Source organism: Salmo salar, chromosome ssa26 (assembly GCF_905237065.1).
Source record: "Salmo salar chromosome ssa26, Ssal_v3.1, whole genome shotgun sequence".
Taxonomy (NCBI): domain Eukaryota; kingdom Metazoa; phylum Chordata; class Actinopteri; order Salmoniformes; family Salmonidae; genus Salmo; species Salmo salar.
In genome coordinates, this window is record NC_059467.1 from 37,941,420 (window position 1) to 37,962,500 (window position 21,081).

At 47.0% G+C, this 21,081-nt stretch overlaps 1 protein-coding gene across 1 annotated transcript in view; it reads left to right on the forward strand.

Annotated features, from left to right (window-relative positions):
• Nucleotides 1-21,081, forward strand: part of LOC106591281 (leucine-rich repeat serine/threonine-protein kinase 1) — a 186,730-nt gene that overhangs the window by 32,783 nt on the left and 132,866 nt on the right. The window contains exon 3 of the mRNA XM_045707980.1: nt 19,890-20,083. Coding sequence (XP_045563936.1) covers nt 19,890-20,083 — 194 coding nt within the window. The remainder of the gene's footprint in view (nt 1-19,889; nt 20,084-21,081) is intronic.

The window sequence follows — 21,081 nt, forward strand, 5'->3', positions numbered from 1 at the left end:
TTCTGGAGAAGGGAGAAGAGAGAGGGAATAGGCATATTGGTTCTGGAGAAGGAGAAGAGAGAGGGGAATAGGTATATTGGTTCTGGAGAAGGGAGAAGAGAGAGGGGGAATAGGTATATTGGTTCTGGGAGAAGGAGAAGAGAGAGGGGAATAGGTATATTGGTTCTGGAGAAGGAGAAGAGAGAGGGGAATAGGTATATTGGTTCTGGAGAAGGAGAAGAGAGAGGGGGAACAGGTATATTGGTTCTGGAGAAGGAGAAGAGAGAGGGGAATAGGCATATTGGTTCTGGAGAAGGAGAAGAGAGAGGGGAATAGGTATATTGGTTCTGGAGAAGGGAGAAGAGAAGGGGAACAGGCATATTGGTTCTGGAGAAGGAGAAGAGAGAGGGGGAATAGGTATATTGGTTCTGGAGAAGGGAGAAGAGAGAGGGGAATAGGCATATTGGTTCTGGAGAAGGGAGAAGAGAGAGGGGAATAGGTATATTGGTTCTGGAGAAGGAGAAGAGAGAGGGGGAATAGGTATATTGGTTCTGGAGAAGGGAGAAGAGAGAGGGGAATAGGTATATTGGTTCTGGAGAAGGGAGAAGAGAGAGGGGGAATAGGTATATTGGTTCTGGAGAAGGGAGAAGAGAGAGGGGGAATAGGTATATTGGTTCTGGAGAAGGAGAAGAAGAGAGGGGAATAGGTATATTGGTTCTGGAGAAGGAGAAGAGAGAGGGGAATAGGTATATTGGTTCTGGAGAAGGAGAAGAGAGAGGGGAACAGGCATATTGGTTCCGGAGAAGGAGAAGAGAGAGGGGAATAGGTATATTGGTTCTGGAGAAGGGAGAAGAGAGAGGGGAATAGGTATATTGGTTCTGGAGAAGGGAGAAGAGAGAGGGGAATAGGCATATTGGTTCTGGAGAAGGGAGAAGAGAGAGGGGGAATAGGTATATTGGTTCTGGAGAAGGGAGAAGAGAGAGGGGAATAGGTATATTGGTTCTGGAGAAGGAGAAGAGAGAGGGGGAATAGGTATATTGGTTCTGGAGAAGGGAGAAGAGAGAGGGGAATAGGTATATTGGTTCTGGAGAAGGAGAAGAGAGAGGGGAATAGGTATATTGGTTCTGGAGAAGGAGAAGAGAGAGGGGGAATAGGTATATTGGTTCTGGAGAAGAGAGAAGAGAGAGGGGAATAGGCATATTGGTTCCGGAGAAGGAGAAGAGAGAGGGGAACAGGTATACTGGTTCTGGAGAAGGGAGAAGAGAGAGGGAATAGGTATATTGGTTCTGGAGAAGGAGAAGAGAGAGGGGAATAGGTATATTGGTTCTGGAGAAGGAGAAGAGAGAGGGGAATAGGCATATTGGTTCTGGAGAAGGAGAAGAGAGAGGGGAATAGGTATATTGGTTCTGGAGAAGGGAGAAGAGAGAGGGGAATAGGTATATTGGTTCTGGAGAAGGAGAAGAGAGAGGGGAATAGGCATATTGGTTCCGGAGAAGGAGAAGAGAGAGGGGGAATAGGCATATTGGTTCTGGAGAAGGGAGAAGAGAGAGGGGAATAGGTATATTGGTTCTGGAGAAGGAGAAGAGAGAGGGGGAATAGGTATATTGGTTCTGGAGAAGGGAGAAGAGAGAGGGGGAATAGGTATATTGGTTCTGGGAGAAGGGAGAAGAGAGAGGGGAATAGGTATATTGGTTCTGGAGAAGGAGAAGAGAGAGGGGAATAGGCATATTGGTTCTGGAGAAGGAGAAGAGAGAGGGGAATAGGTATATTGGTTCTGGAGAAGGAGAAGAGAGAGGGGAATAGGTATATTGGTTCTGGAGAAGGAGAAGAGAGAGGGGGAATAGGCATACTGGTTCTGGAGAAGGAGAAGAGAGAGGGGGAATAGGTATATTGGTTCTGGAGAAGGGAGAAGAGAGAGGGGAATAGGTATATTGGTTCTGGAGAAGGGAGAAGAGAGAGGGGAATAGGCATATTGGTTCTGGAGAAGGAGAAGAGAGAGGGGGAATAGGTATATTGGTTCTGGAGAAGGGAGAAGAGAGAGGGGGAATAGGTATATTGGTTCTGGAGAAGGAGAAGAGAGAGGGGAATAGGTATATTGGTTCTGGAGAAGGGAGAAGAGAGAGAGGGGGAATAGGCATATTGGTTCTGGAGAAGGGAGAAGAGAGAGGGGAATAGGTATATTGGTTCTGGAGAAGGGAGAAGAGAGAGGGGGAATAGGTATATTGGTTCTGGAGAAGGGAGAAGAGAGAGGGGGAATAGGCATATTGGTTCTGGAGAAGGAGAAGAGAGAGGGGAATAGGTATATTGGTTCTGGAGAAGGAGAAGAGAGAGGGGGAATAGGTATATTGGTTCTGGAGAAGGAGAAGAGAGAGGGGAATAGGTATATTGGTTCTGGAGAAGGAGAAGAGAGAGGGGAATAGGTATATTGGTTCTGGAGAAGGAGAAGAGAGAGGGGAATAGGTATATTGGTTCTGGAGAAGGAGAAGAGAGAGGGGAATAGGCATATTGGTTCTGGAGAAGGGAGAAGAGAGAGGGGGAATAGGTATATTGGTTCTGGAGAAGGAGAAGAGAGAGGGGAATAGGTATATTGGTTCTGGAGAAGGGAGAAGAGAGAGGGGGAATAGGTATATTGGTTCTGGAGAAGGGAGAAGAGAGAGGGGAATAGGTATATTGGTTCTGGAGAAGGGAGAAGAGAGAGGGGGAATAGGTATATTGGTTCTGGAGAAGGGAGAAGAGAGAGGGGGAATAGGTATATTGGTTCTGGAGAAGGGAGAAGAGAGAGGGGGAATAGGTATATTGGTTCTGGAGAAGGGAGAAGAGAGAGGGGAATAGGTATATTGGTTCTGGAGAAGGGAGAAGAGAGAGGGGAATAGGTATATTGGTTCTGGAGAAGGAGAAGAGAGAGGGGAATAGGTATATTGGTTCTGGAGAAGGGAGAAGAGAGAGGGGGAATAGGTATATTGGTTCTGGAGAAGGGAGAAGAGAGAGGGGGAATAGGTATACTGGTTCTGGAGAAGGGAGAAGAGAGAGGGGAATAGGTATATTGGTTCTGGAGAAGGAGAAGAGAGAGGGGGAATAGGCATATTGGTTCTGGAGAAGGGAGAAGAGAGAGGGGAATAGGTATATTGGTTCTGGAGAAGGGAGAAGAGAGAGGGGGAATAGGTATATTGGTTCTGGAGAAGGAGAAGAGAGAGGGGGAATAGGTATATTGGTTCTGGAGAAGGAGAAGAGAGAGGGGAATAGGTATATTGGTTCTGGAGAAGGAGAAGAGAGAGGGGGAATAGGTATATTGGTTCTGGGAGAAGGGAGAAGAGAGAGGGGAATAGGTATATTGGTTCTGGGAGAAGGGAGAAGAGAGAGGGGAATAGGTATATTGGTTCTGGAGAAGGAGAAGAGAGAGGGGAATAGGTATATTGGTTCTGGAGAAGGAGAAGAGAGAGGGGAATAGGTATATTGGTTCTGGAGAAGGGAGAAGAGAGAGGGGGAATAGGTATATTGGTTCTGGAGAAGGGAGAAGAGAGAGGGGGAATAGGCATATTGGTTCTGGAGAAGGAGAAGAGAGAGGGGGAATAGGTATATTGGTTCTGGAGAAGGAGAAGAGAGAGGGGAATAGGTATATTGGTTCTGGAGAAGGGAGAAGAGAGAGGGGAATAGGTATATTGGTTCTGGAGAAGGAGAAGAGAGAGGGGGAATAGGTATATTGGTTCTGGAGAAGGGAGAAGAGAGAGGGGAATAGGTATATTGGTTCTGGAGAAGGAGAAGAGAGAGGGGAATAGGTATATTGGTTCTGGAGAAGGAGAAGAGAGAGGGGAATAGGTATATTGGTTCCGGAGAAGGGAGAAGAGAGAGGGGAATAGGCATATTGGTTCTGGAGAAGGAGAAGAGAGAGGGGAATAGGTATATTGGTTCTGGAGAAGGAGAAGAGAGAGGGGAATAGGTATATTGGTTCTGGAGAAGGGAGAAGAGAGAGGGGAATAGGTATATTGGTTCTGGAGAAGGGAGAAGAGAGAGGGGAATAGGTATACTGGTTCCGGAGAAGGGAGAAGAGAGAGGGGAATAGGTATATTGGTTCTGGAGAAGGGAGAAGAGAGAGGGGGAATAGGTATATTGGTTCTGGAGAAGGGAGAAGAGAGAGGGGAATAGGCATATTGGTTCTGGAGAAGGGAGAAGAGAGAGGGGGAATAGGTATATTGGTTCTGGAGAAGGAGAAGAGAGAGGGGAATAGGTATATTGGTTCTGGAGAAGGAGAAGAGAGAGGGGAATAGGTATATTGGTTCTGGAGAAGGGAGAAGAGAGAGGGGGAATAGGCATATTGGTTCTGGAGAAGGAGAAGAGAGAGGGGGAATAGGCATATTGGTTCTGGAGAAGGGAGAAGAGAGAGGGGAATAGGCATATTGGTTCTGGAGAAGGGAGAAGAGAGAGGGGAATAGGCATATTGGTTCTGGAGAAGGGAGAAGAGAGAGGGGGAATAGGTATATTGGTTCTGGAGAAGGGAGAAGAGAGAGGGGAATAGGCATATTGGTTCTGGAGAAGGAGAAGAGAGAGGGGGAATAGGTATATTGGTTCTGGAGAAGGGAGAAGAGAGAGGGGAATAGGTATATTGGTTCTGGAGAAGGGAGAAGAGAGAGGGGGAATAGGTATATTGGTTCTGGAGAAGGGAGAAGAGAGAGGGGGAATAGGTATATTGGTTCTGGAGAAGGGAGAAGAGAGAGGGGGAATAGGTATATTGGTTCTGGAGAAGGGAGAAGAGAGAGGGGAATAGGTATATTGGTTCTGGAGAAGGAGAAGAGAGAGGGGGAATAGGTATATTGGTTCTGGAGAAGGAGAAGAGAGAGGGGGAATAGGTATATTGGTTCTGGAGAAGGAGAAGAGAGAGGGGAATAGGTATATTGGTTCTGGAGAAGGAGAAGAGAGAGGGGGAATAGGTATATTGGTTCTGGAGAAGGAGAAGAGAGAGGGGAATAGGTATATTGGTTCTGGAGAAGGGAGAAGAGAGGGGGGAATAGGTATATTGGTTCTGGGAGAAGGAGAAGAGAGAGGGGAATAGGTATATTGGTTCCGGAGAAGGAGAAGAGAGGGGGGAATAGGTATATTGGTTCTGGAGAAGGGAGAAGAGAGAGGGGGAACAGGTATATTGGTTCTGGAGAAGGAGAAGAGAGAGGGGAATAGGTATATTGGTTCTGGAGAAGGAGAAGAGAGAGGGGAATAGGTATATTGGTTCTGGAGAAGGGAGAAGAGAGAGGGGAATAGGTATATTGGTTCTGGAGAAGGGAGAAGAGAGAGGGGAATAGGTATATTGGTTCTGGGAGAAGGGAGAAGAGAGAGGGGGAATAGGTATATTGGTTCTGGAGAAGGGAGAAGAGAGAGGGGGAATAGGTATATTGGTTCCGGAGAAGGAGAAGAGAGAGGGGAATAGGTATATTGGTTCTGGAGAAGGGAGAAGAGAGAGGGGGGAATAGGTATATTGGTTCTGGAGAAGGAGAAGAGAGAGGGGAATAGGTATATTGGTTCTGGAGAAGGAGAAGAGAGAGGGGAATAGGCATATTGGTTCTGGAGAAGGGAGAAGAGAGAGGGGAATAGGTATATTGGTTCTGGAGAAGGGAGAAGAGAGAGGGGAATAGGTATATTGGTTCTGGAGAAGGGAGAAGAGAGAGGGGAATAGGTATATTGGTTCTGGAGAAGGAGAAGAGAGAGGGGAATAGGTATATTGGTTCTGGAGAAGGGAGAAGAGAGAGGGGAATAGGTATATTGGTTCTGGAGAAGGAGAAGAGAGAGGGGAATAGGTATATTGGTTCTGGAGAAGGGAGAAGAGAGAGGGGGAATAGGTATATTGGTTCTGGAGAAGGGAGAAGAGAGAGGGGGAATAGGCATATTGGTTCTGGAGAAGGAGAAGAGAGAGGGGGAATAGGTATATTGGTTCTGGAGAAGGGAGAAGAGAGAGGGGGAATAGGTATATTGGTTCTGGAGAAGGGAGAAGAGAGAGGGGGGAATAGGTATATTGGTTCTGGAGAAGGGAGAAGAGAGAGGGGAATAGGTATATTGGTTCTGGAGAAGGAGAAGAGAGAGGGGAATAGGCATATTGGTTCTGGAGAAGGGAGAAGAGAGAGGGGAATAGGTATATTGGTTCTGGGAGAAGGAGAAGAGAGAGGGGAATAGGTATATTGGTTCTGGAGAAGGGAGAAGAGAGAGGGGGAATAGGTATATTGGTTCTGGAGAAGGAGAAGAGAGAGGGGGAATAGGCATATTGGTTCTGGAGAAGGGAGAAGAGAGAGGGGAATAGGTATATTGGTTCTGGAGAAGGAGAAGAGAGAGGGGGAATAGGTATATTGGTTCTGGAGAAGGGAGAAGAGAGAGGGGGAATAGGTATATTGGTTCTGGAGAAGGAGAAGAGAGAGGGGGAATAGGTATATTGGTTCTGGAGAAGGAGAAGAGAGAGGGGAATAGGTATATTGGTTCTGGAGAAGGAGAAGAGAGAGGGGAATAGGTATATTGGTTCTGGAGAAGGAGAAGAGAGAGGGGGAATAGGTATATTGGTTCTGGAGAAGGGAGAAGAGAGAGGGGAACAGGTATATTGGTTCTGGAGAAGGGAGAAGAGAGAGGGGGAATAGGTATATTGGTTCTGGAGAAGGGAGAAGAGAGAGGGGGAATAGGTATATTGGTTCTGGAGAAGGAGAAGAGAGAGGGGGAATAGGTATATTGGTTCTGGAGAAGGAGAAGAGAGAGGGGAATAGGTATATTGGTTCTGGAGAAGGGAGAAGAGAGAGGGGAATAGGTATATTGGTTCTGGAGAAGGAGAAGAGAGAGGGGAATAGGTATATTGGTTCTGGGAGAAGGAGAAGAGAGAGGGGAATAGGTATATTGGTTCTGGAGAAGGGAGAAGAGAGAGGGGGAATAGGTATATTGGTTCTGGAGAAGGGAGAAGAGAGAGGGGGAATAGGTATATTGGTTCCGGAGAAGGGAGAAGAGAGAGGGGAATAGGTATATTGGTTCTGGAGAAGGGAGAAGAGAGAGGGGGAATAGGCATATTGGTTCTGGAGAAGGAGAAGAGAGAGGGGAATAGGTATATTGGTTCTGGAGAAGGGAGAAGAGAGAGGGGAATAGGTATATTGGTTCCGGGAGAAGGGAGAAGAGAGAGGGGGAATAGGTATATTGGTTCTGGAGAAGGGAGAAGAGAGAGGGGAATAGGCATATTGGTTCTGGAGAAGGGAGAAGAGAGAGGGGGAATAGGTATATTGGTTCTGGAGAAGGAGAAGAGAGAGGGAATAGGTATATTGGTTCTGGGAGAAGGGAGAAGAGAGAGGGGGAATAGGTATATTGGTTCTGGAGAAGGGAGAAGAGAGAGGGGGAATAGGTATATTGGTTCTGGAGAAGGAGAAGAGAGAGGGGAATAGGTATATTGGTTCTGGAGAAGGGAGAAGAGAGAGGGGGAATAGGTATATTGGTTCTGGAGAAGGGAGAAGAGAGAGGGGGAATAGGTATATTGGTTCTGGAGAAGGAGAAGAGAGAGGGGAATAGGTATATTGGTTCTGGAGAAGGGAGAAGAGAGAGGGGGAATAGGTATATTGGTTCTGGAGAAGGGAGAAGAGAGAGGGGAATAGGTATATTGGTTCTGGAGAAGGAGAAGAGAGAGGGGAATAGGCATATTGGTTCTGGAGAAGGGAGAAGAGAGAGGGGGAATAGGTATATTGGTTCTGGAGAAGGAGAAGAGAGAGGGGAATAGGTATATTGGTTCTGGAGAAGGGAGAAGAGAGAGGGGGAATAGGTATATTGGTTCTGGAGAAGGGAGAAGAGAGAGGGGGAATAGGTATATTGGTTCTGGAGAAGGGAGAAGAGAGAGGGGGAATAGGCATATTGGTTCTGGAGAAGGAGAAGAGAGAGGGGAATAGGTATATTGGTTCTGGAGAAGGGAGAAGAGAGAGGGGGAATAGGTATATTGGTTCTGGAGAAGGGAGAAGAGAGAGGGGGAATAGGTATATTGGTTCTGGAGAAGGGAGAAGAGAGAGGGGAATAGGTATATTGGTTCTGGAGAAGGAGAAGAGAGAGGGGAATAGGTATATTGGTTCTGGAGAAGGGAGAAGAGAGAGGGGGAATAGGTATATTGGTTCTGGAGAAGGAGAAGAGAGAGGGGGAATAGGTATATTGGTTCTGGAGAAGGGAGAAGAGAGAGGGGGAATAGGTATATTGGTTCTGGAGAAGGGAGAAGAGAGAGGGGAATAGGTATATTGGTTCTGGAGAAGGGAGAAGAGAGAGGGGGAATAGGTATATTGGTTCTGGAGAAGGGAGAAGAGAGAGGGGAATAGGTATATTGGTTCTGGGAGAAGGGAGAAGAGAGAGGGGGAATAGGTATATTGGTTCTGGGAGAAGGAGAAGAGAGAGGGGAATAGGTATATTGGTTCTGGAGAAGGGAGAAGAGAGAGGGGAATAGGTATATTGGTTCTGGAGAAGGGAGAAGAGAGAGGGGGGAATAGGTATATTGGTTCTGGAGAAGGGAGAAGAGAGAGGGGAATAGGTATATTGGTTCTGGAGAAGGAGAAGAGAGAGGGGAATAGGTATATTGGTTCTGGAGAAGGGAGAAGAGAGAGGGGAATAGGTATATTGGTTCTGGAGAAGGAGAAGAGAGAGGGGGAATAGGTATATTGGTTCTGGAGAAGGAGAAGAGAGAGGGGGAATAGGTATATTGGTTCTGGAGAAGGGAGAAGAGAGAGGGGAATAGGTATATTGGTTCTGGAGAAGGGAGAAGAGAGAGGGGGAATAGGTATATTGGTTCTGGAGAAGGAGAAGAGAGAGGGGAATAGGTATATTGGTTCTGGGGAAGGAGAAGAGAGAGGGGAATAGGTATATTGGTTCTGGAGAAGGAGAAGAGAGAGGGGGAATAGCATATTGGTTCTGGAGAAGGGAGAAGAGAGAGGGGGAATAGGTATATTGGTTCTGGAGAAGGGAGAAGAGAGAGGGGAATAGGTATATTGGTTCTGGAGAAGGGAGAAGAGAGAGGGGGAATAGGTATATTGGTTCTGGAGAAGGGAGAAGAGAGAGGGGGAATAGGTATATTGGTTCTGGAGAAGGAGAAGAGAGAGGGGGAATAGGTATATTGGTTCTGGAGAAGGAGAAGAGAGAGGGGAATAGGTATATTGGTTCTGGAGAAGGAGAAGAGAGAGAGGGAATAGGTATATTGGTTCTGGAGAAGGAGAAGAGAGAGGGGGAATAGGTATATTGGTTCTGGAGAAGGGAGAAGAGAGAGGGGGAATAGGTATATTGGTTCTGGAGAAGGAGAAGAGAGAGGGGGAATAGGTATATTGGTTCTGGAGAAGGAGAAGAGAGAGGGGGAATAGGTATATTGGTTCTGGGAGAAGGAGAGAAGAGAGGGGGAATAGGTATATTGGTTCTGGAGAAGGGAGAAGAGAGAGGGGAATAGGTATATTGGTTCTGGAGAAGGGAGAAGAGAGAGGGGGAATAGGTATATTGGTTCTGGAGAAGGAGAAGAGAGAGGGGAATAGGTATATTGGTTCTGGAGAAGGAGAAGAGAGAGGGGGAATAGGTATATTGGTTCTGGAGAAGGGAGAAGAGAGAGGGGGAATAGGTATATTGGTTCTGGGAGAAGGAGAAGAGAGAGGGGGAATAGGTATATTGGTTCTGGAGAAGGGAGAAGAGAGAGGGGGAATAGGTATATTGGTTCTGGAGAAGGAGAAGAGAGAGGGGAATAGGTATATTGGTTCTGGAGAAGGAGAAGAGAGAGGGGGAATAGGTATATTGGTTCTGGAGAAGGAGAAGAGAGAGGGGAATAGGTATATTGGTTCTGGAGAAGGAGAAGAGAGAGGGGGAATAGGTATATTGGTTCTGGAGAAGGAGAAGAGAGAGGGGAATAGGTATATTGGTTCCGGAGAAGGGAGAAGAGAGAGGGGAATAGGTATATTGGTTCTGGAGAAGGGAGAAGAGAGAGGGGAATAGGTATATTGGTTCTGGAGAAGGGAGAAGAGAGAGGGGAATAGGTATATTGGTTCTGGAGAAGGGAGAAGAGAGAGGGGGAATAGGTATATTGGTTCTGGAGAAGGAGAAGAGAGAGGGGAATAGGTATATTGGTTCTGGGAGAAGGAGAAGAGAGAGGGGAATAGGTATATTGGTTCTGGAGAAGGGAGAAGAGAGAGGGGGAATAGGTATATTGGTTCTGGAGAAGGGAGAAGAGAGAGGGGAATAGGTATATTGGTTCTGGAGAAGGAGAAGAGAGAGGGGGAATAGGTATATTGGTTCTGGAGAAGGGAGAAGAGAGAGGGGGAATAGGTATATTGGTTCTGGAGAAGGGAGAAGAGAGAGGGGAATAGGTATATTGGTTCTGGAGAAGGGAGAAGAGAGAGGGGAATAGGCATATTGGTTCTGGAGAAGGAGAAGAGAGAGGGGAATAGGTATATTGGTTCTGGAGAAGGGAGAAGAGAGAGGGGAATAGGTATATTGGTTCTGGAGAAGGGAGAAGAGAGAGGGGGAATAGGTATATTGGTTCTGGAGAAGGGAGAAGAGAGAGGGGGAATAGGTATATTGGTTCTGGAGAAGGGAGAAGAGAGAGGGGAATAGGTATATTGGTTCTGGAGAAGGAGAAGAGAGAGGGGGAATAGGTATATTGGTTCTGGAGAAGGGAGAAGAGAGAGGGGAATAGGTATATTGGTTCTGGAGAAGGAGAAGAGAGAGGGGAATAGGTATATTGGTTCTGGAGAAGGGAGAAGAGAGAGGGGAATAGGTATATTGGTTCTGGAGAAGGGAGAAGAGAGAGGGGAATAGGTATATTGGTTCTGGAGAAGGGAGAAGAGAGAGGGGAATAGGTATATTGGTTCTGGAGAAGGAGAAGAGAGAGGGGAATAGGTATATTGGTTCCGGAGAAGGGAGAAGAGAGAGGGGGAATAGGCATATTGGTTCTGGAGAAGGAGAAGAGAGAGGGGAATAGGTATATTGGTTCTGGAGAAGGGAGAAGAGAGAGGGGGAATAGGTATATTGGTTCTGGAGAAGGGAGAAGAGAGAGGGGAATAGGTATATTGGTTCTGGAGAAGGAGAAGAGAGAGGGGGAATAGGTATATTGGTTCTGGGAGAAGGAGAAGAGAGAGGGGGAATAGGTATATTGGTTCTGGAGAAGGGAGAAGAGAGAGGGGGAATAGGTATATTGGTTCTGGAGAAGGGAGAAGAGAGAGGGGGAATAGGTATATTGGTTCTGGAGAAGGGAGAAGAGAGAGGGGAATAGGTATATTGGTTCTGGAGAAGGGAGAAGAGAGAGGGGGAATAGGTATATTGGTTCTGGAGAAGGGAGAAGAGAGAGGGGGAATAGGTATATTGGTTCTGGAGAAGGAGAAGAGAGAGGGGAATAGGTATATTGGTTCTGGAGAAGGAGAAGAGAGAGGGGGAATAGGTATATTGGTTCCTGGAGAAGGGAGAAGAGAGAGGGGAATAGGTATATTGGTTCTGGAGAAGGAGAAGAGAGAGGGGAATAGGTATATTGGTTCTGGAGAAGGAGAAGAGAGAGGGGAATAGGTATATTGGTTCTGGAGAAGGAGAAGAGAGAGGGGGAATAGGTATATTGGTTCTGGAGAAGGAGAAGAGAGAGGGGAATAGGTATATTGGTTCTGGAGAAGGAGAAGAGAGGGGAATAGGCACATTGGTTCTGGAGAAGGGAGAAGAGAGAGGGGGAATAGGTATATTGGTTCTGGAGAAGGAGAAGAGAGAGGGGAATAGGCATATTGGTTCTGGAGAAGGAGAAGAGAGAGGGGGAATAGGTATATTGGTTCTGGAGAAGGGAGAAGAGAGAGGGGGAATAGGTATATTGGTTCTGGAGAAGGGAGAAGAGAGAGGGGAATAGGTATATTGGTTCTGGAGAAGGGAGAAGAGAGAGGGGGAATAGGTATATTGGTTCTGGAGAAGGAGAAGAGAGAGGGGAATAGGTATATTGGTTCTGGAGAAGGGAGAAGAGAGAGGGGAATAGGTATATTGGTTCTGGAGAAGGAGAAGAGAGAGGGGGAATAGGTATATTGGTTCTGGAGAAGGGAGAAGAGAGAGGGGAATAGGTATATTGGTTCTGGAGAAGGGAGAAGAGAGAGGGGGAATAGGTATATTGGTTCTGGAGAAGGGAGAAGAGAGAGGGGAATAGGTATATTGGTTCTGGAGAAGGAGAAGAGAGAGGGGGAATAGGTATATTGGTTCTGGAGAAGGGAGAAGAGAGAGGGGGAATAGGTATATTGGTTCTGGAGAAGGGAGAAGAGAGAGGGGAATAGGTATATTGGTTCTGGAGAAGGGAGAAGAGAGAGGGGGAATAGGTATATTGGTTCTGGAGAAGGGAGAAGAGAGAGGGGGAATAGGTATATTGGTTCTGGAGAAGGAGAAGAGAGAGGGGAATAGGTATATTGGTTCTGGAGAAGGAGAAGAGAGAGGGGAATAGGTATATTGGTTCTGGAGAAGGGAGAAGAGAGAGGGGGAATAGGTATATTGGTTCTGGAGAAGGGAGAAGAGAGAGGGGGAATAGGTATATTGGTTCTGGAGAAGGGAGAAGAGAGAGGGGGAATAGGTATATTGGTTCTGGAGAAGGGAGAAGAGAGAGGGGGAATAGGTATATTGGTTCTGGAGAAGGGAGAAGAGAGAGGGGGAATAGGTATATTGGTTCTGGAGAAGGAGAAGAGAGAGGGGGAATAGGTATATTGGTTCTGGAGAAGGGAGAAGAGAGAGGGGAATAGGTATATTGGTTCTGGAGAAGGAGAAGAGAGAGGGGGAATAGGTATATTGGTTCTGGAGAAGGAGAAGAGAGAGGGGGAATAGGTATATTGGTTCTGGAGAAGGGAGAAGAGAGAGGGGGAATAGGTATATTGGTTCTGGAGAAGGGAGAAGAGAGAGGGGGAATAGGTATATTGGTTCTGGAGAAGGAGAAGAGAGAGGGGGAATAGGTATATTGGTTCTGGAGAAGGAGAAGAGAGAGGGGAATAGGTATATTGGTTCTGGAGAAGGAGAAGAGAGAGGGGGAATAGGTATATTGGTTCTGGAGAAGGGAGAAGAGAGAGGGGGAATAGGTATATTGGTTCTGGAGAAGGGAGAAGAGAGAGGGGGAATAGGTATATTGGTTCTGGAGAAGGGAGAAGAGAGAGGGGGAATAGGTATATTGGTTCTGGAGAAGGGAGAAGAGAGAGGGGGAATAGGTATATTGGTTCTGGAGAAGGAGAAGAGAGAGGGGAATAGGTATATTGGTTCTGGAGAAGGGAGAAGAGAGAGGGGGAATAGGTATATTGGTTCTGGAGAAGGGAGAAGAGAGAGGGGGAATAGGTATATTGGTTCTGGAGAAGGGAGAAGAGAGAGGGGGAATAGGTATATTGGTTCTGGAGAAGGGAGAAGAGAGAGGGGGAATAGGTATATTGGTTCTGGAGAAGGGAGAAGAGAGAGGGGGAATAGGTATATTGGTTCTGGAGAAGGGAGAAGAGAGAGGGGGAATAGGTATATTGGTTCTGGAGAAGGGAGAAGAGAGAGGGGGAATAGGTATATTGGTTCTGGAGAAGGGAGAAGAGAGAGGGGAATAGGTATATTGGTTCTGGAGAAGGGAGAAGAGAGAGGGGGAATAGGTATATTGGTTCTGGAGAAGGAGAAGAGAGAGGGGGAATAGGTATATTGGTTCTGGAGAAGGGAGAAGAGAGAGGGGGAATAGGTATATTGGTTCTGGAGAAGGGAGAAGAGAGAGGGGGAATAGGTATATTGGTTCTGGAGAAGGAGAAGAGAGAGGGGGAATAGGTATATTGGTTCTGGAGAAGGAGAAGAGAGAGGGGGAATAGGTATATTGGTTCTGGAGAAGGGAGAAGAGAGAGGGGGAATAGGTATATTGGTTCTGGAGAAGGGAGAAGAGAGAGGGGAATAGGTATATTGGTTCTGGAGAAGGAGAAGAGAGAGGGGGAATAGGTATATTGGTTCTGGAGAAGGGAGAAGAGAGAGGGGGAATAGGTATATTGGTTCTGGAGAAGGGAGAAGAGAGAGGGGGAATAGGTATATTGGTTCTGGAGAAGGGAGAAGAGAGAGGGGGAATAGGTATATTGGTTCTGGAGAAGGGAGAAGAGAGAGGGGAATAGGTATATTGGTTCTGGAGAAGGGAGAAGAGAGAGGGGGAATAGGTATATTGGTTCTGGAGAAGGGAGAAGAGAGAGGGGAATAGGTATATTGGTTCTGGAGAAGGGAGAAGAGAGAGGGGGAATAGGTATATTGGTTCTGGAGAAGGGAGAAGAGAGAGGGGGAATAGGTATATTGGTTCTGGAGAAGGGAGAAGAGAGAGGGGGAATAGGTATATTGGTTCTGGAGAAGGGAGAAGAGAGAGGGGGAATAGGTATATTGGTTCTGGAGAAGGGAGAAGAGAGAGGGGGAATAGGTATATTGGTTCTGGAGAAGGGAGAAGAGAGAGGGGGAATAGGTATATTGGTTCTGGAGAAGGGAGAAGAGAGAGGGGGAATAGGTATATTGGTTCTGGAGAAGGGAGAAGAGAGAGGGGGAATAGGTATATTGGTTCTGGAGAAGGGAGAAGAGAGAGGGGGAATAGGTATATTGGTTCTGGAGAAGGGAGAAGAGAGAGGGGAATAGGTATATTGGTTCTGGAGAAGGGAGAAGAGAGAGGGGGAATAGGTATATTGGTTCTGGAGAAGGGAGAAGAGAGAGGGGGAATAGGTATATTGGTTCTGGAGAAGGGAGAAGAGAGAGGGGGAATAGGTATATTGGTTCTGGAGAAGGGAGAAGAGAGAGGGGGAATAGGTATATTGGTTCTGGAGAAGGGAGAAGAGAGAGGGGGAATAGGTATATTGGTTCTGGAGAAGGGAGAAGAGAGAGGGGGAATAGGTATATTGGTTCTGGAGAAGGAGAAGAGAGAGGGGAATAGGTATATTGGTTCTGGAGAAGGGAGAAGAGAGAGGGGGGAATAGGTATATTGGTTCTGGAGAAGGGAGAAGAGAGAGGGGGAATAGGTATATTGGTTCTGGAGAAGGGAGAAGAGAGAGGGGGAATAGGTATATTGGTTCTGGAGAAGGGAGAAGAGAGAGGGGGAATAGGTATATTGGTTCTGGAGAAGGGAGAAGAGAGAGGGGGAATAGGTATATTGGTTCTGGAGAAGGAGAAGAGAGAGGGGAATAGGTATATTGGTTCTGGAGAAGGGAGAAGAGAGAGGGGGAATAGGTATATTGGTTCTGGAGAAGGGAGAAGAGAGAGGGGAATAGGTATATTGGTTCTGGAGAAGGGAGAAGAGAGAGGGGGAATAGGTATATTGGTTCTGGAGAAGGGAGAAGAGAGAGGGGGAATAGGTATATTGGTTCTGGAGAAGGGAGAAGAGAGAGGGGGAATAGGTATATTGGTTCTGGAGAAGGGAGAAGAGAGAGGGGGAATAGGTATATTGGTTCTGGAGAAGGGAGAAGAGAGAGGGGGAATAGGTATATTGGTTCTGGAGAAGGGAGAAGAGAGAGGGGGAATAGGTATATTGGTTCTGGAGAAGGGAGAAGAGAGAGGGGAATAGGTATATTGGTTCTGGAGAAGGGAGAAGAGAGAGGGGGAATAGGTATATTGGTTCTGGAGAAGGGAGAAGAGAGAGGGGGAATAGGTATATTGGTTCTGGAGAAGGGAGAAGAGAGAGGGGGAATAGGTATATTGGTTCTGGAGAAGGGAGAAGAGAGAGGGGGAATAGGTATATTGGTTCTGGAGAAGGGAGAAGAGAGAGGGGGAATAGGTATATTGGTTCTGGAGAAGGAGAAGAGAGAGGGGGAATAGGTATATTGGTTCTGGAGAAGGGAGAAGAGAGAGGGGGAATAGGTATATTGGTTCTGGAGAAGGAGAAGAGAGAGGGGGAATAGGTATATTGGTTCTGGAGAAGGGAGAAGAGAGAGGGGGAATAGGTATATTGGTTCTGGAGAAGGGAGAAGAGAGAGGGGGAATAGGTATATTGGTTCTGGAGAAGGGAGAAGAGAGAGGGGGAATAGGTATATTGGTTCTGGAGAAGGGAGAAGAGAGAGGGGGAATAGGTATATTGGTTCTGGAGAAGGGAGAAGAGAGAGGGGGAATAGGTATATTGGTTCTGGAGAAGGGAGAAGAGAGAGGGGAATAGGTATATTGGTTCTGGAGAAGGGAGAAGAGAGAGGGGGAATAGGTATATTGGTTCTGGAGAAGGGAGAAGAGAGAGGGGAATAGGTATATTGGTTCTGGAGAAGGGAGAAGAGAGAGGGGGAATAGGTATATTGGTTCTGGAGAAGGGAGAAGAGAGAGGGGAATAGGTATATTGGTTCTGGAGAAGGGAGAAGAGAGAGGGGAATAGGTATATTGGTTCTGGAGAAGGGAGAAGAGAGAGGGGGAATAGGTATATTGGTTCTGGAGAAGGGAGAAGAGAGAGGGGGAATAGGTATATTGGTTCTGGAGAAGGAGAAGAGAGAGGGGGAATAGGTATATTGGTTCTGGAGAAGGGAGAAGAGAGAGGGGGAATAGGTATATTGGTTCTGGAGAAGGGAGAAGAGAGAGGGGGAATAGGTATATTGGTTCTGGAGAAGGGAGAAGAGAGAGGGGGAATAGGTATATTGGTTCTGGAGAAGGGAGAAGAGAGAGGGGGAATAGGTATATTGGTTCTGGAGAAGGGAGAAGAGAGAGGGGGAATAGGTATATTGGTTCTGGAGAAGGGAGAAGAGAGAGGGGGAATAGGTATATTGGTTCTGGAGAAGGGAGAAGAGAGAGGGGGAATAGGTATATTGGTTCTGGAGAAGGGAGAAGAGAGAGGGGGAATAGGTATATTGGTTCTGGAGAAGGGAGAAGAGAGAGGGGAATAGGTATATTGGTTCTGGAGAAGGGAGAAGAGAGAGGGGGAATAGGTATATTGGTTCTGGAGAAGGGAGAAGAGAGAGGGGAATAGGTATATTGGTTCTGGAGAAGGGAGAAGAGAGAGGGGAATAGGTATATTGGTTCTGGAGAAGGGAGAAGAGAGAGGGGGAATAGGTATATTGGTTCTGGAGAAGGGAGAAGAGAGAGGGGGAATAGGTATATTGGTTCTGGAGAAGGGAGAAGAGAGAGGGGAATAGGTATATTGGTTCTGGAGAAGGGAGAAGAGAGAGGGGGAATAGGTATATTGGTTCTGGAGAAGGGAGAAGAGAGAGGGGGAATAGGTATATTGGTTCTGGAGAAGGGAGAAGAGAGAGGGGGAATAGGTATATTGGTTCTGGAGAAGGGAGAAGAGAGAGGGGGAATAGGTATATTGGTTCTGGAGAAGGGAGAAGAGAGAGGGGAATAGGTATATTGGTTCTGGAGAAGGGAGAAGAGAGAGGGGGAATAGGTATATTGGTTCTGGAGAAGGGAGAAGAGAGAGGGGAATAGGTATATTGGTTCTGGAGAAGGGAGAAGAGAGAGGGGGAATAGGTATATTGGTTCTGGAGAAGGGAGAAGGGGAATAGGTATATTGGTTCTGGAGAAGAGAGAGGGGGAATAGGTATATTGGTTCTGGAGAAGGGAGAAGAGAGAGGGGGAATAGGTATATTGGTTCTGGAGAAGGGAGAAGAGAGAGGGGGAATAGGTATATTGGTTCTGGAGAAGGGAGAAGAGAGAGGGGAATAGGTATATTGGTTCTGGAGAAGGGAGAAGAGAGAGGGGGAATAGGTATATTGGTTCTGGAGAAGGGAGAAGAGAGAGGGGGAATAGGTATATTGGTTCTGGAGAAGGGAGAAGAGAGAGGGGGAATAGGTATATTGGTTCTGGAGAAGGGAGAAGAGAGAGGGGGAATAGGTATATTGGTTCTGGAGAAGGGAGAAGAGAGAGGGGGAATAGGTATATTGGTTCTGGAGAAGGGAGAAGAGAGAGGGGAATAGGTATATTGGTTCTGGAGAAGGGAGAAGAGAGAGGGGGAATAGGTATATTGGTTCTGGAGAAGGGAGAAGAGAGAGGGGAATAGGTATATTGGTTCTGGAGAAGGGAGAAGAGAGAGGGGGAATAGGTATATTGGTTCTGGAGAAGGGAGAAGAGAGAGGGGGAATAGGTATATTGGTTCTGGAGAAGGGAGAAGAGAGAGGGGGAATAGGTATATTGGTTCTGGAGAAGGGAGAAGAGAGAGGGGGAATAGGTATATTGGTTCTGGAGAAGGGAGAAGAGAGAGGGGGAATAGGTATATTGGTTCTGGAGAAGGGAGAAGAGAGAGGGGGAATAGGTATATTGGTTCTGGAGAAGGGAGAAGAGAGAGGGGAATAGGTAGATTGGTTCTGGAGAAGGGAGAAGAGAGAGGGGGAATAGGTATATTGGTTCTGGAGAAGGGAGAAGAGAGAGGGGGAATAGGTATATTGGTTCTGGAGAAGGGAGAAGAGAGAGGGGGAATAGGTATATGGGGGAAAAGTGTCATCCCAGTGGTAGAATAAGGAGCCATCGTCAGAATTTATGGGTACTTCTCTGTTGTGTTGTAAGTGGATTCAAACCAATCCAGGGTTGTGTATATTAGGACACACAATGAGTGTTTCTTATTGGACAAGTCCAAGTTGTTTCAGTCTGTTTTCTTATGGTGCCTAATTAACACGATCCATGCCTAGTCCTTTACGGTCACTAACTCAGGTCCACTATATACTGGAGATGTCTCTAGATACCAGGGCTGGGATTGATTCAATTCCAGTGCAGAGGATGAATGGACATGTTTGAATTGCCCATTGCTTTTCTATGTGGATTGTTCACCCCATGAACTGACCCACTGTGTGTATGATTACCAGCACACTCAATTGATGTTCAATCAGGGCTTCTGAGCATCTAGGTAGGATTTACCACCCGATGTAAAGCTCTGGTTGATGACAGACATTATTACCACACTGAAACCACTGAAGTCAAGTGATACTGACCTATATTGAGATATCAGTTCACTCTTTCCAAAGGCTGATAAACCTGGGGTTTATTCATTAGTGCAAACTGACGTTTTGGAATGAACATGAGAGCTTCTTATTGTGTGTGTGTGTGTGTTCGCTCCAACACTAGTCCAGTATCCAGAGAGTAGGTAGACTATATTTTCAGTCCTGATGGAACCTCCTGCCTGCCTCCCTGTGTCTCGCACCCTCTGGTAACCACGTAGTCTTTAGAGCCTGCTCCTGGAGAGAGAGAGAGAGAGAGAGAGAGAGAGAGAGAGAGAGAGAGAGACTGCATTCTTTAGCAGGGTGACCTATTTCCTACTTGCCACCGGTGCTCTGCGCACGCCTACTCCCCCAATATTCTGTTACTGTGTTAGACTGCAGCTGGTCTGATCTAATGGAAGTATGTTCCGCTTCTCCTCTCTTCTCTGTCTGCTCCTCTCTTCTGTCTGCTCCTCTCTTCTCTGTCTGCTCCTCTCTTCTGTCTGCTCCTCTCTTCTCTGTCTGCTCCTCTCTTCTCTGTCTGCTCCTCTCTTCTGTCTGCTCCTCTCTTCTCTGTCTGCTCTTCTCTTCTCTGTCTGCTCCTCTCTTCTCTGTCTGCTCCTCTCTTCTCTGTCTGCTCCTCTCTTCTCTGTCTGCTCCTCTCTTCTCTGTCTGCTCCTCTCTTCTCTGTCTGCTCCTCTCTTCTCTGTCTGCTCCTCTCTTCTCTGTCTGCTCCTCTCTTCTCTGTCTGCTCCTCTCTTCTCTGTCTGCTCCTCTCTTCTCTGTCTGCTCCTCTCTTCTGTCTGCTCCTCTCTTCTCTGTCTGCTCCTCTCTTCTCTGTCTGCTCCTCTCTTCTCTGTCTGCTCCTCTCTTCTCTGTCTGCTCCTCTCTTCTCTGTCTGCTCCTCTCTTCTCTGTCTGCTCCTCTCTTCTCTGTCTGCTCCTCTCTTCTCTGTCTGCTCCTCTCTTCTGTCTGCTCCTCTCTTCTCTTCTCCTGTCTTCTTCTCTCTTCTCTGTTCCTTCTCTTCTCCTCTCTTTTCTGTCTTCCCATCTCTTCTGTTCTCTTCTATTCTGTTCTCTTCCTCTGTCCTCCACTCCCCAGGTTCTTTGGCAGTGGAGGACATGGGAGCCAAGGCGTCTGCGATGGGCAGCGGTGGAGCCTCTTCTCTGGGTCCGTCTCCAACCCTGGAGAACATCCAGGCAGCGTACAGGGAAGGAGAGAGCAGCAGGGCCCGGGAGCTGATCCAGCAAGCCTGCTGTGTGGAGTGTAGTGCAGCTAGTCCTCGGCTGGAGGGGGTGAGTGGAACGGAGAGAGACAGACCTGTCTCGAAAATACACGCATGCACGCGAACACATACACGCAAAATCCGAGAGGGATCTGTCACACATGTACATGCACATATCCTTGCACGCACAAACATTGACACACACACACACACACACTAAATGAGAGCGCTTGTCATGTGGAGTCCATAGTTTTTCTAGCCTAGTGCAGATATGTGCTGCATAATGTGTGACGTGTTACAGAGATTGTTTTGGTGTGACTGTAACCATCTAATGTGTTATATGCTCCTGGTGTGGCACAACAACATGTTTATATTCATTTATGTGTGTGTGTGTATTTACCTCAGTGTGTGTGTGTGTGTGTGTGTGTGTGTGTGTGTGTGTGTGTGTGTGTGTGTGTGTGTTATTTACAGTGGAGAAAAAAAGTATTTGATCCCCTGCTGATTTTGTACTTTTGCCCACTTACAAAGAAATGATCAGTCTATAATTTTAATGGTAGGTTAATTTGAACAGTGAGAGACAGAATAACAACAAAAAAATCCAGAAAAACGCATGTCAAAAATGTTATAAAATGATTTGCATTTTAATGAGGGAAATAAGTATTTGACCCCTCTGCAAAACATGACTTAGTACTTGGCAAAACCCTTGTTGGCAATCAGAGGTCAGACGTTTCTTGTAGTTGGCCACCAGGTTTGCACACATCTCAGGAGGGATTTTGTCCCGCTCCTCTTTGCAGATCTTCTCCAAGTCATTAAGGTTTTGAGGCTGACGTTTGGCAACTCGAACCTGCAGCTCCCTCCACAGATTTTCTATGGGATTAAGGTCTAGAGACTGGCTAGGCCACTCCAGGACCTTAATGTGCTTCTTGTTGAGCCACTCCTTTGTTGCCTTGAGCCCCTCCTTTGTTGCCTCCATCGTCCCTTTGATGCGGTGAAGTTGTCCTCTCCCCTTAGCAGGAAAACACCCACAAAGCATAATGTTTCCACCTCCATGTTTGACGGTGGGGATGG